At 42.8% G+C, this 12,673-nt stretch overlaps 1 protein-coding gene across 2 annotated transcripts in view; it reads right to left on the bottom strand.

Annotated features, from left to right (window-relative positions):
* Tdrd12 (tudor domain containing 12) overlaps positions 1-12,673 on the bottom strand; it is a 74,232-nt gene that overhangs the window by 34,599 nt on the left and 26,960 nt on the right. The window contains exons 5-10 of one of the 2 annotated variants that reach the window (XM_075957882.1): positions 12,186-12,241; positions 10,972-11,057; positions 6,697-6,886; positions 6,191-6,283; positions 2,738-2,832; positions 2,123-2,199 (exon numbers count right to left, since the gene is read on the bottom strand). In XM_075957882.1, coding sequence (XP_075813997.1) covers positions 2,123-2,199; positions 2,738-2,832; positions 6,191-6,283; positions 6,697-6,886; positions 10,972-11,057; positions 12,186-12,241 — 597 coding nt within the window. The remainder of the gene's footprint in view (positions 1-2,122; positions 2,200-2,737; positions 2,833-6,190; positions 6,284-6,696; positions 6,887-10,971; positions 11,058-12,185; positions 12,242-12,673) is intronic. The other variant, XM_075957889.1, reaches the window with a different exon arrangement.

Genomic DNA, 12,673 nt, shown 5'->3' with positions numbered 1-12,673 from the left:
AGATAGCTTTATAAATTCAGTGTGCTGGGGCTTTGAAACCAGAGCAGTTGTAGGAGCTTAAAGAAGGAGAGAAGACCCTAGGGTCCAACCCCTGGGACTCCTTTTCCCTTAAGAGTAAGAAACCTGCAGACTTCAGAGTCCAACTCCCAGCTGGCTCACCCATCAGTCTGTCTTCCACACTACACCCACTCAGCAAGTTTCCAGTCATAGGGATTCATTCCTGCCTTGGAGTGCCTCCAGCACTCACGGTACTCTGCTGTGGAAGGGAATTCCTCCATGAGGCTTCTTCCACTTCCCAAGACTGTTCCAGATTCCAGCCACTCCAACTTGCAGACCTGCAGCTTCAGAGGTCCCTGACTAAGACCTGCTGGAGACACAAGACTGGTCCTCCTGCTACGCCCGACCCACAGACCTGCTCTGCCAAGGGACAGCTCTCAGCTGGTATTCCAAGGCTCTCTGAGAACCCCAGAGTTGAAATACTTGTCTAAACTGCATTGGCTCTCAGCTAGCACCTGCCTGCTACTGAGAGTTTCAACATTTCATTTAAATTTTAAGTTGTTTTATCCTGTTTAAGGAGTTATTCTTGAATTGACAAAGTGCCTTCCTATTTGTATTCTTTACAGTTTGCCTACTCCATTCTTGGAGGATTACCTGACAAGAACCCAAGTAGAGACAGAATAACAGTTTCCACTGGTTACTTCAAAGCAAAGTTAGGACTGGGGTGGGAACTTTTATTCAAATTTGTTCAAACCACACAGATAGCTCTTTTCTGGGGGAATTCTAAGCAGCAGCAGTAAGGAAGCACTTAGTCTCCCTAGATGCATTTCTGTGAGGACAGAGGCTTAGCACTGACTATGGAATCTTGCCTGGTGCTGGTCACACAGCCTCTGCTGCTGAAACTGGTTTAGTTCTACAATTACAAACTGGTCAGGAACCAAAGCAATCACGGGGTAAGTAACGACCTGGAAACAAACAGAATTCTGGAGACTGCTTTATTGTTCCCTTCCTCGATCAAGCTGAGGGCACCCTGGATGCTGATCTGCAAATGTAGTGTGGTCAAGACTGCCCGGCCAACGCAGAGACAGGAGGCAGGGTCCCCGGGCCCAAGCATGGGCACTTCTACTTGTTTTCTTTTTGTCTCCGTTCTCTTCTGGTCCTACCCCAGGGCCACATTCAATCTTGGTAACTCCAACACTGCAACTATCAGCAGTGTCCTAAGTCACAAAAGAAAACCCATCAACTGAGCTCAGGAGTCCCTGGCTGAGCACAAGTACGCCAGTCCCAGAGCCACTCACCAATGTTCTACAAAGACCTGGCACTGCAGCCAGCCACAGAAAGTGAGACCCTTTCCTGTAATGTCACTGGTATTACCTTGTGCATCTTAAGGAGGACAGGGTTACAGCTGGAGACTTGGGAGAAGACAAGCAGCCACACTTGGCTTTCTCCAGATTTGTAACCTGCAAAGTTATGCTGTTGTGGCCTACACTTACTCATCCTTCACACAGCCACTCCGTGCTGTTCACTGGAGGTGCCTTACAGATACAACAGTGCGCAACCAGGCAACAAAGGGATTCTAGACCTACTGCCAGTTTTCAATCCACTCTGTTGCCAGCTAATCAACTGTAAAAAGATATTTTTTCCTTTAAAGTAGTATATTTTGAGCCAAAATTGCCCAGACCACCTTCTTTTTGGGGGGGTCTGGTATGTCTATCATCAACCTTTTACATACTTACTGTACACGTGACCTTCTGTATTTGTAGACTTACAGTTGTGCAATCAACCAGCCAACCAACAACTGGAAATATTTGGCAAAAACAACTGCCCGCATTAAACATGTAGATTTTTTTCCTTGACATTATTCCCCAAACAATACAGAATAACGACTTATATAGTATTTACATTGCATTGGGTAGGTATTAGAAGCCATCGAGAGATGACATAAAATATACATGAAAATGTGTGATAGTTACATATAACCATCATGCCACTTTTTAAAAATCTGGATTTGAGCACACACAGTTTGATATTCTCAGCAGTCCTAAAACTGAGCCCCCCAGGCTAACACGTTGACTAGGGACTATCCTAAGGCTCTAGTTTGCTAACCTGAATCGTCAAGACATACCATGCTGCTGGAATATCTGGATCAGCATATATAGTTATGCCTCTTTTTGTTGGCCAGTATGCTGAAGATTCAATACACTGTAAGAATGGAAGGAAGGGGAGAAGGAGGGAGGGGCAGATAATTTATATTTTTGGAATCAAAATATAACGGAAATTATTTTCATCACAATCATTCCAGAGAGTTTCTATGCACGCAAGTGCACATACACACACGGAGAATCAAAGTTGGATGGTTATGCCATCACTATAATCATTAGATCAAAATGTCAGACAGCAGGTAATCGGCATTCGCACGAGTGTTTAAAGTATCTTACAATTACTTTCATTTGTCTTTGTTGAAAGAACTGAAAGGCACATTAGAAGTAAAATTATGTGAATGTTCCCCAAATCTAGACAGTCACACATCTGTGTTAAAGGAGCAAAACACCACCTTTTCGAGAGCAGTTACAACTCAGCAGAAACAGAAGCTCAACAAGGGGGAGCAGCTACCTTGTTCCATCAAACACTCTCACAACTACATTCTTCATGAATTTCTATGTAGGAAACACACTTTTTGTTCATAATAGAATATTCGTGTCATATGAACTTTATATTCAGTGAACATCAAACATACAACCTCGTTTATGTGTTTTAAAGGGGGGCATTGCTGCTTCTTCTCCAACAGAACTTTAGGTGAGTCTCTCAAGGAATCCTTATATTTTATAGCTTTATCTGCAAAATGAAGATAAAAGCTACCTTGTAAACTATATAAAATCAGACAAAAATAACAAAAGCCAAACACTTATAAAATCGCAACACATGAATTATTATCAAACAGGTTTGTTTATATTAAACTTGTAGGGATTAAAATTAAAAATCTGCTTTGGGACTGACAAGACAGCTCAATAGGTAAAGGCACTTGCTGACAAGCCTGCGACCTGCGTTTGGTCCCCAGGTCCTACATGCAGGGAGGATGGTCTCTGTCCTCCACGGCACTCCATGGCATAGTATACCCATTCACATACACACTTACACGCTAAATAAATACAATCCAAACATTTTTGCGTCAATCTTTTTTTAAAGGTTGTAGAAATCCACAGACCAGCTTACTAAGAATAAAGTAATTTTCCCAATTTGGTAGACTGTACTTTCCAAAGGAGGCCACAATTATGTATCCAATACACATGCTCTTCCTACAATGTATAGGACAATGCCACCCTACCCAGAAAAAAAAAAAAGAAAGAAAAGAAAGGAAGGAAGGCAAAGTGAGCTCAAATTTCCAAGAAGCCAGCTATTTGGGAAATAAAAAAAAAAAAAAGCAGCTGCCCTTGATCCCTTGATCCCAAACTCCTGGAGATTGCAGAAGCAATCAGCCAGCTGGCTGTAGAGAGACAACAGACCCTGCAGTTTCAAACACAGCTGTCTAAGGAAAACAGCTAACTGCCCATTCTGTCCCTAATAAAAACCCCTTCCCCTTTCCTATCCTTAGCTACAGAAGCCCCAGCTTGAAACCTATACTCTGTATAAGGTAGAAGAGCCAGTCAAGGAAAACTGACAATCCCTGAGCACCCTGACTTTGAACCCAGAGCTAGTGAACGAAATATGCCCAGGATCTGAAACCTGAGTCAGTGAAAGAAACACTTTATCCCTGAACCCAGAACCAAAGAAACACACTGACTCTGAAACCAGTGTCAAACACACTTTGTCTCTAGAATCAGAGCCAGTGAAAGAAATATGCCCTGGTCCTAAAACTAGAGCCAAAAGGTTAAAAAGGACCAGTGAAAGAAACACAGTTTGGCCCTGAAGTCAGAGTGATCTCTGACCCTGACCAACTAAACTAACCAATCCCTGAGCAGGAAAACTCCAAGCCTAGTAAGACCTATAAAAGCCCCTCTGCCTGTTCAGTTGTGGGCTGTCCTTTCCCACCCTGGCAGAGGCAGCCACTCTCCTTCCAAAATAAATCTCTTTCTCAAAAGAGTCTTGGGTGAAGATCTTCATTTGCCAGTGTAGAATAGAAGAACCTTGCTGTGATGTCCCTAGGTGGCTGAGCAGAAAAGCCTTGCTGAGATGTTCCCTTAGGGGGCCTGAGCAAGATTGAGCAGAACAGAACCTTACTGAGATAGATGGTCCCGTATACAGGCCGTGCAAGGCTGAGCAGAAAAAAGTAATAACATTTCCCCAAGTTGGAGGAGATTGCTTCATTTCTGCAAGGGCTTCCCCTTGAGCCAAGTGTAGCAGAAGAAGCAGACAGCTCTGCTAGGACGTCTCCTTAGGGGAAAAGAGCAGAGCTCAGCTGTAGCCGCTCTCTCGATAGAAGCAGGACTGCTATATCCCCATCATACCCAGTGTCAGGAGCCTGGCTTCCCCACACCCAGGCTGAGCTGTCCTATTGTGGCTCTAGGTATAGCCTGGCTTCCCGATGAGTAGGAAAGCCTTATTGGGAGCTGTAATACACTTGCTTATACTCTGCACTGTCAGTGTGCAGGATCTGAGATGCCATCTCTCAGGTTAATTAAAGCTTCTCCTCTAGCTACTGACGTTACCTAAACTCTTGTCTTTTATTTCTTTTTACAAATTTAATTCTTATGCAATGTAACTGGCTCTCACTAAGAGACAGAATCTATATTCCCATCCCACAGACTGGCATAGAAAATTCCAAAGTGGAAAAGCAAACAGAAGGAAAAAAAACTGTTTAAACAGAAACATCCAAGAACTATTTGTATCAGTTTGAGTGAGTCGCTTAAACAGAAATTTATTTTCTTTTATTTCTGGAGGCTGCAAGTCCAAGATCAAAGTGTTGGCCAATTTGAATCCTGGGGTGATGTCTTCCTGGTGGGCAAGTGCTAGAGAAGTCAGCTCTGGTTTTTTTCTCTTCTAGGGGCTCTTTTAAGTCTATCAGAGTCGGACCCTACACTTATAGCATCACAGAACTTCTCATGAAGACCCTGCCTGCAGACACTGCCACACTGAGGGCAGGCCTGCAGCATATGAGTTCTGAGGACACAGAATTCAACCCACAACATAGTTTTTGAAAAGAGGAACAAAATTACTAAGACTCTTAACCAAAGGAGTGAAGGAAGGGAGATTAAGAGAGAAGCAGGGAAAGAAGGAAGAGAAAGCAGGGCCATGCCTACCGATTCATGGACACCTAGAAACTAATAAAGGATAGTTCATGTGTTTATGAGCATATCAAGAAATGTAAAGATAGTGAAATGAAAACTCTATGCTTACAATTTGGTCATCTTAATCAGTGGTTCTCAACCTTCCTAATGCTGCGATCCTTTAATACAGTTCCTCATGTTGTGGTGACCCAACCATAAAATTATTTCATTGCTACTTCATAACTGTAATTTTGCAAATGTTATGAATTGTAATTTAAATGTCTGATATGCAGGATATATGGTATGTGACCCCTGTGAAGGGGTCTCGACTCCCAAAGTGGTAGGGACCCACAGATTGAGAATCACTAATCTAGATGAAGATTCCTTAAAAGACATACTTTTCCAAAACTCCCAAATAAAACAGAAATAGGGAATAGGGATAGTATGTCTTGAAGAAATTGAATTATTAGGAATGTTCCAAAAAAGAGAACTAAATTGAGGTGGGTTCACTGAAGAATTCTATCAAGCATATCAGAAAGAAATGTCACTAACCCACAAGCTCTTTTAGAAGACAGAAGCAAAACAAGCACTTCCCAGCTCATCCTACAAGACCTTCACTGTTCTGATGCCTCAACCAGAAAGCATTTCAAGAGAATGAAGGCCCATTATGTCTTACAAACACAGATGTAAAATCCTTTCAAAACATTGACAAATCAAAAACTATATAATAGATGTCATTAAATAATAGGAAAACAAGCCACACACTAGAAGAAAATAACTGCAAAAGATATATCTGGTAAAAGACTATTACCACAGTAGATGAAGAACACTTACAGCCCAAAACAAAGAACCTACGTGAAATAGACAAAGATGGGCTGAGGTTATAAAGCTCGGTGGCAGAGCACAGTGAGGCCTGGGCTCACTCTCCAGGGCACTCAGAGTATGGATTCTGTGCTGCCTAGGAAAGAAACCAAACTGGTAGGACTCACCTAGTGCTGCAGGAGGTGGCCCTAGGTCACTGACAACATTCTTACACCATGTATGCCGAAGAGACTGTGACAGAAAATCTAAGCCCTGTGAGTCTGAAAGAACATACTATATTTCAAAACTAAAACATAAAATAAAAATGAGTCCTTATTATTTACTTCTGCTCTTGCTCATGCAGTAAAATTATAGGAGACCTAGCAAGGATGGCAGTCTGAGGGGTTAAAATCTAATGCAGAGAGGAGCATTTAAAACTGCATCCATGAACCACACTAAGCATCATTTGTAATAAAAACTCTCTGAGGTGTCTGAAAACTATTCAGAACCTCACTTTGCTGAGATCTTTAAACCACATACTGTCTGGACTTCTGAAACAGTAGCAGCTCCAGGACCACAATGCCTGCCAGAGGCTAAGTAGTAAAATTTGATTATTAAATTGATTCTGTCTCCAAGTAGGAAAGGGCTTAGACAGAAATTGGTATATTAAGGAAAAGCAACATGAAATACTCACTTTCCATTCCACGATGGTCTTTCCCTTGCAAAAGCATTGGCCACAGAGTAAGTGATGGGCTGAGCTTACTGGAGCAGGGCACTGAATTGAGACTGGGTCTGGGCTTCTCCAACGTATTGAGGTTTTTATTCCCCATGGGTGACACATAATAAGCAAAGTTCTTTGCGACCAGGTCATCATTTACACAAACCTATAAAAATGTAAATATTCCATGAATTACCATTCGAATGGGTGTAGTCAATGTACACAAAGTTAGTATTTCAGACTCAGCTCCAAATTCCTGAAAAATGTTTTATGGAGCATAATCTGACAGAAACAGCTCTTGGTTTCTGCTATGTTAGCTATGACCTAATGATTTTCACGAGAAAATAGTAAGGAGTTGCATGAGATCAAGATGTACTGTGGAGGAAGAGGGAGCTAACTCCATCTGGCCAGGTACAGATTTGGTGGGAGGACACTAAGCACACAAGGGGAAACTGAAAAACTAGATCCTATCAAAACTTAATGCTTAGCCTGGCAGTGGTGGCACAGACCTTTAATCCCAACACCTGAGAGGCTGAAGCAGGCCTGGTCTACAGAGATAGTTCCAGGACACCTGGCTACACAGAGAAACCCTATCTCAAAAACAAACAAAACAAAAACCAAATAGACAAACGAACAAAGATATTGCATTAATAAGCTCTCACACAGTCGCACAGAGGAAGTCTTTATGAGGGACAGGGGACTGAGAGATGCAGCGACATGGATGTGTCGTGAACTACTGCACCTGAGTGAAAGGATAGGATCACTGTGCTCCCTTTGGAACCCGAGATGCGTTTGCAGGCTCACATCTCTCTGAGCAGTTGTGACCATGTGCATCTAATAAACACCCTCTCTCTGCTACGGATGGGCCCCTTGCTATCACCTCACTTCATCACTTAAAGTCAGCTATCAGACTACAACACATGGTACAAAAGAAGGGCCTGTTCTTTAAAAGCAAGTTAATAGAGAGTGTTTGTTTTGAGACAGGGTTTCTCTGTGTAGCCTCGGCTGTCCTGGAACTCACTCTGTAGACCAGCCTGGCCTCCAACTCAGAGATCTGCCTGCTTCTGCCTCCCATTAAAGGTGGGATTAAAGGTGTGCACCACCACTACCGGGCTAGAGAATGTCTTCTAAAAATGTATTATGAGACTGGTATTAATATTCAGGCATCTGTACTGGCCTGCCCTTGGGGTCCTGACAGGATAAGTCCTCAGCTGTAGCCACTAAGAGCACCTCCTGTGCACATTCGCTATGCTCCCTTTTAAAAGTGGGCCTTGCTCACCTCCTGTTTCTCTCTTTCTACCCTCCTCCCCCAGCACCCTTTTCTGCCCCTTCTCTCTCCTCTTCCAATAAACCTGCTATGTGAGCATGACTTCTCTTTGCATAGATTTTTAAATTAAAACAACTGGTCACCAGGATATAAAATAAGCAAAATGGAGGTCACTAGTGAACTCAGTCAAGATACAGGGAAGGAGCAGGACAGAGACTAATCTAAGCAGCTCTTGAGAACTCTATCTGGGCTGTACTAACAAGTTTCTTTCCCACAGGAATGCCCATTAGTAACTTGGTAATCCCTGGGGACAGATACTGGCATTGATAAAATAGCTGCACTGTGACTAATGAAGAATAAGTTTCTCACAGTTCAGAGATAGTTGTGTAAGAATAAGGAAAGGTGCCAGGCAGTGATGGCGCACGCCTTTAATCCCAGCACTTGGGAGGCAGAGGCAGGCGGACCTCTGAGTTTGAGGCCAGATTGGTCTACAAGAGCTAGTTCCAGGACAGGCTCCAAAGCTACAGAGAAACTCAGTCTCAAAAAAAAAAAAAAAAAAAATAAGGAAAGGCTGGATGGAGTGGCTCACGCCTTCAATTCCAGCACTTAGGAGTCAAAGGCAGGCAGATCTTTAGGAGTTCCCAGTCATCCAGGGCTACAAAATGAGACCTTGTCTCAAATGCAAAAAAAGGTGGTAGACCTAGAATCTCTGTTCAGTACAGACCTAGAATCTCTGACACAGCAATAAAACAAGAGAAAAAAAGATGCAGACAGGCCAAAAATAAAAGATACAAATAGGAAAATTATCCCTATTTTCAGATGGAATGATTCTATACTTAAAAAAAACCTTAAACGATTCCACCAAAAAACTTTTGAATCTCATACTTTGGGCAGGTGCTGGGGGAGAGCTCAGTGAATAAGATGTTTACCATACGAGCTTAAGGACCAGAGGTCAGAGTCCTAGAATCCAAGTGGACGCTAGGCAGGCATGGCAGCCACTTGTGACCCCAGCAGAGATCCTCAAGCTAACCTGGCTGCTAGACTCTCCAGAACAAATGAACCAAGGACTCAGTGTAAGACCCCGCCTCACCGAGTGGAGAGCAACAAAAGACAGTATCACATGGATACACACATGGACCTGCACACAGGTATGCTTGTACATCCAAACATGCACACCATACACACACAAAAACCAACTAATAAACAAGCAACATTTTTATGTATTTAAAACAAGCTCACCAAGAAATAGAGGTGGGTCTCATTCACATTAGTAAACAAAAACCTAGGAGAAACCCTAACAAGGGAGATGAAAGACCTCCATAATGAAAACTCTAAGACACTGAAGAAACAATTTCAGCTGGATGTGGCAGCACACGCCTTTAATTCCAGCACTCTGGAGGCAGAGGCAGGCAACAGGTCTCTGTAAATTCAAGACCAGTCTAATCTACATAGTGAGTTACAGAACAGCCAGGATATAGTGAAACCCTGTTTTGAACAAACAGGCTGCAAAGCCATAGGGTAAAACAACACTGACTTCTGGCCTCCATATACATATTCGTGAACAAGCACGATGAACACACACGCTAAATAAAGAACTAAAAATGCTGTCTAAAAAAATGATTAGGTCAATTTTGTTTGTTTGCTTTTTCCAACATAGGGTTACTCTGTATAGCCCTGACTGTCTTGGAATTTACTCTGTAGACCAGGCAGGCCTTGAACTCAGATCTCCCAGCCTCTGTTTGCAGAGCGCTGGGATTAAAAGCATATGCCACCACTACCAGGCTTTAGGTCAATGTTTTTAATAATCAGAAGAGGCTAGGAATGCAGCTGAAAGGTAGATGAGTATTAGCCCCTGCATGGCCCCCAGGCGTCTGTCTGTCTCTCACTAGTGCATATAGAAAGACATAGGATGAATGACTGAAGGAATAGTCCTACCAGTTTCTATTCTAAGATAGACCTTCAAAGGTTAAAACAACTCCCAGTGTGATATTTAAAGTTTTAAATAAGGATAAACATTTTCAAAATACAAATCTTGCCAGCTATGATGGCCCCATGCCTGTAATACCCAGCACTTGGGGGTAGAGGCAAAATTAAGAGTATAAGGCCGGGCGATGGTGGTGCACGCCTTTAATCCCAGCACTTGGGAGGCAGAGGCAGGCGGATCTCTGTGAGTTCGAGACCAGCCTGGTCTACAGAGCTAGTTCCAGGACAGGCTCCAAAGCCACAGAGAAACCCTGTCTCGAAAAACCAAAAAAAAAAAAAAAAAAAAAAAAAAAAATTAAGAGTATAAAGTCATCCAGTGCTTGGGTGACCAAAAACCTGATACTAGATAGCCTAAGGATCTAGGTAAAACCAAATGCTAGTGTTCTTTTAAAAAATTGCAACAAAATGACTCTAATGATATTCTGCTTTACTCAAAGGTCAGTGCCTTGCTCAACCACCATCTGAGAAGCTTCCTCCTGCTGGAGAGGAAACGAATACACTGACTCAGGCTAGCTACTCTGCAGAAGAGTGAGGATAGACCTTGGAACACTCTGCCCTATATGGGCCAACTAACAAACCTCTCCCCTCAGGTCACCCCGAGGAAAGAAGGCAGAAAGAGTATAAGGAGCCAGAGGGGATGGAAGGCACCAAGAAAACAAGGCCCTCTAAATCAACATAAGCAAAACTCATGAGCTAAGGCAGCATGCACAGGGCCTGCATAGGTCTGTACCAGGTCCTTTGCATACATATTATTACTTCTAGTTTAAGGTTTTTGGAATTCCTGAGCGTGGGAACAAGTGAGTCTGTTTCATGTGCCTTTTCTTGGGCTCTTTCCCGTCTGTTTCTTTTGTCCAATTCTAATGGTTAAAATAACAAAAAATTAAGATCATCCTCAGCAACAATGAAAGTTTAAGAGTTCAAGGCTAGCCTGGGTTATATATGACTATCTCAAAAAACTAAAACCAGAAAGCAACCCTGTCCTCCCCAAATTTTTCACTTACTTTTTCATTTTTTATTGTTGCATAAAGGTAAACCTCAAAGGTATCTTCTTCCACAGCACAAAGTTTTGCTTCCACTTGGGTAGTTTCTAAATGGCAATAAATGGACATACAAGTGAGCTGACATTAAGTATTTTTTAAGGCAAGCACAGCCTCATTAGGTAACCTGTAACATGCTTTTCACAGGCACGTAGACTTCTGAACAGTCCTAAAAGGTAGGTGCAGCACAGGATGCTGACGTGAGTTAGGACAGATATTACAACATAAACAGTGTCAGAGCACAGTCAAAAGAATGACCCATGGTGGACAATGCCTTGGGGAACTGGGAGAGGCACCAGGGAAAGGGGCAGAGCCTTTTACCTCAAGTGCATCTGTTCCCTGAACTGTTCTGAGACAAACATTCACATTCAATTTATAAGACATTTTGTTGGATGTCAGAACATAGCTATAGAACCCCATCTGGTCAGTGTACCCTAAATCTGGATATGGCTTTCAGCTTGCTTTTGTGCTTTCCCAGATACAATCTATGGTATGTGCTAGGCAACTGTGTTTAAATTGGTCTGTGCTGAGGAAGTTCTGAGAAAAGGGCTGCTCTGTTAAAATTCAGTATGTGTTCACTGGAGATTATCTGCATGCTTTTCTGATTATGTTTTTCTGAGCAGAAAGCTTCCTTGGGTTACTGGTTTCTTTGCTACATTCGTGTATAAAATGTATACTGAAACTGAAGTAAAGGTGTTTATAGCATTAAGGTCTTCAAATTCCAGGTTTTGCTGACAGATCTGCAAAGGTCAGCAGATGTCGACAAACATGCCTTAAGTTAGCAACAATAATCGTTAAACAAAAGTACACTTATCCCTTGCTTTTCATAACTGCTGGATCAAGAAAATATATACACATTCACTTTGTATGCCCTCAGCATTTAAAAGCACTCTTGAGAGGCAGAGACTGTTACTTTGGGAGGGGTCCTCTACACAACCAGCCAGTTTGTTTTCGTTTTTGTTTTAATTTCAACTGACAATTACTGACATCCAAATCCACCTGTAAAATTACAGGGGCATAATCAATGTGATGTCTGGCATGGAAGGTGCTCCAAGTAACTTCAGGAGCACCATGAAGGGGGCCACATCCATGCACGTGGATCTCAGACATCTGGCAACAGAAGTGTAAGCTAGCACATGTATCAACTCAAAACAGTGTGCAAACACCCCTGGCCTTACCTCTTAGAATGTTCTGAAAGTACTGGATGGCTGCACTGTCCCATTTTGTGGCAGGTCTGGAACGGCAAACAGGTGTGATTTCATTAAGTAAAAAGCCTATGCTAATATACCACTGCCATTTATTAGCTGGATGATGGGTGTTTCCCACACTATCAAGCATACAAGGAGCTTATGCCAGGTCTGCTTCAGGGTATAGACTCCAGATATGTATGACAACGCCATCTTCACAGCTCTGCTGAGATGACACTCCCCCTATTCCAATGTATGGCACCTCCTATCACACCACTGTCCCAAGTTCCCTGCAACAAACCCATTTTCCCAAACACAGTCCAAGTTCTTTGGTGAGAGCCAAGTGTGCACCACCCATCACTGGCTGCCATAGAGAATGGCACCACACACTGACCAACCAACCCCAGTCAGCCCTGGAAAAGTCAGCTACACTCTCTGGGTGGCCCTCACTCCGAGGCGCTAGACCCTGGCCCCAGTTG

Source organism: Microtus pennsylvanicus, chromosome 1 (assembly GCF_037038515.1).
Source record: "Microtus pennsylvanicus isolate mMicPen1 chromosome 1, mMicPen1.hap1, whole genome shotgun sequence".
In the NCBI taxonomy this organism is placed as follows: Eukaryota; Metazoa; Chordata; class Mammalia; order Rodentia; family Cricetidae; genus Microtus; species Microtus pennsylvanicus.
Note: the sequence above shows the minus strand (reverse complement) of the source record. Positions and strands in the feature narration are given on the sequence as shown.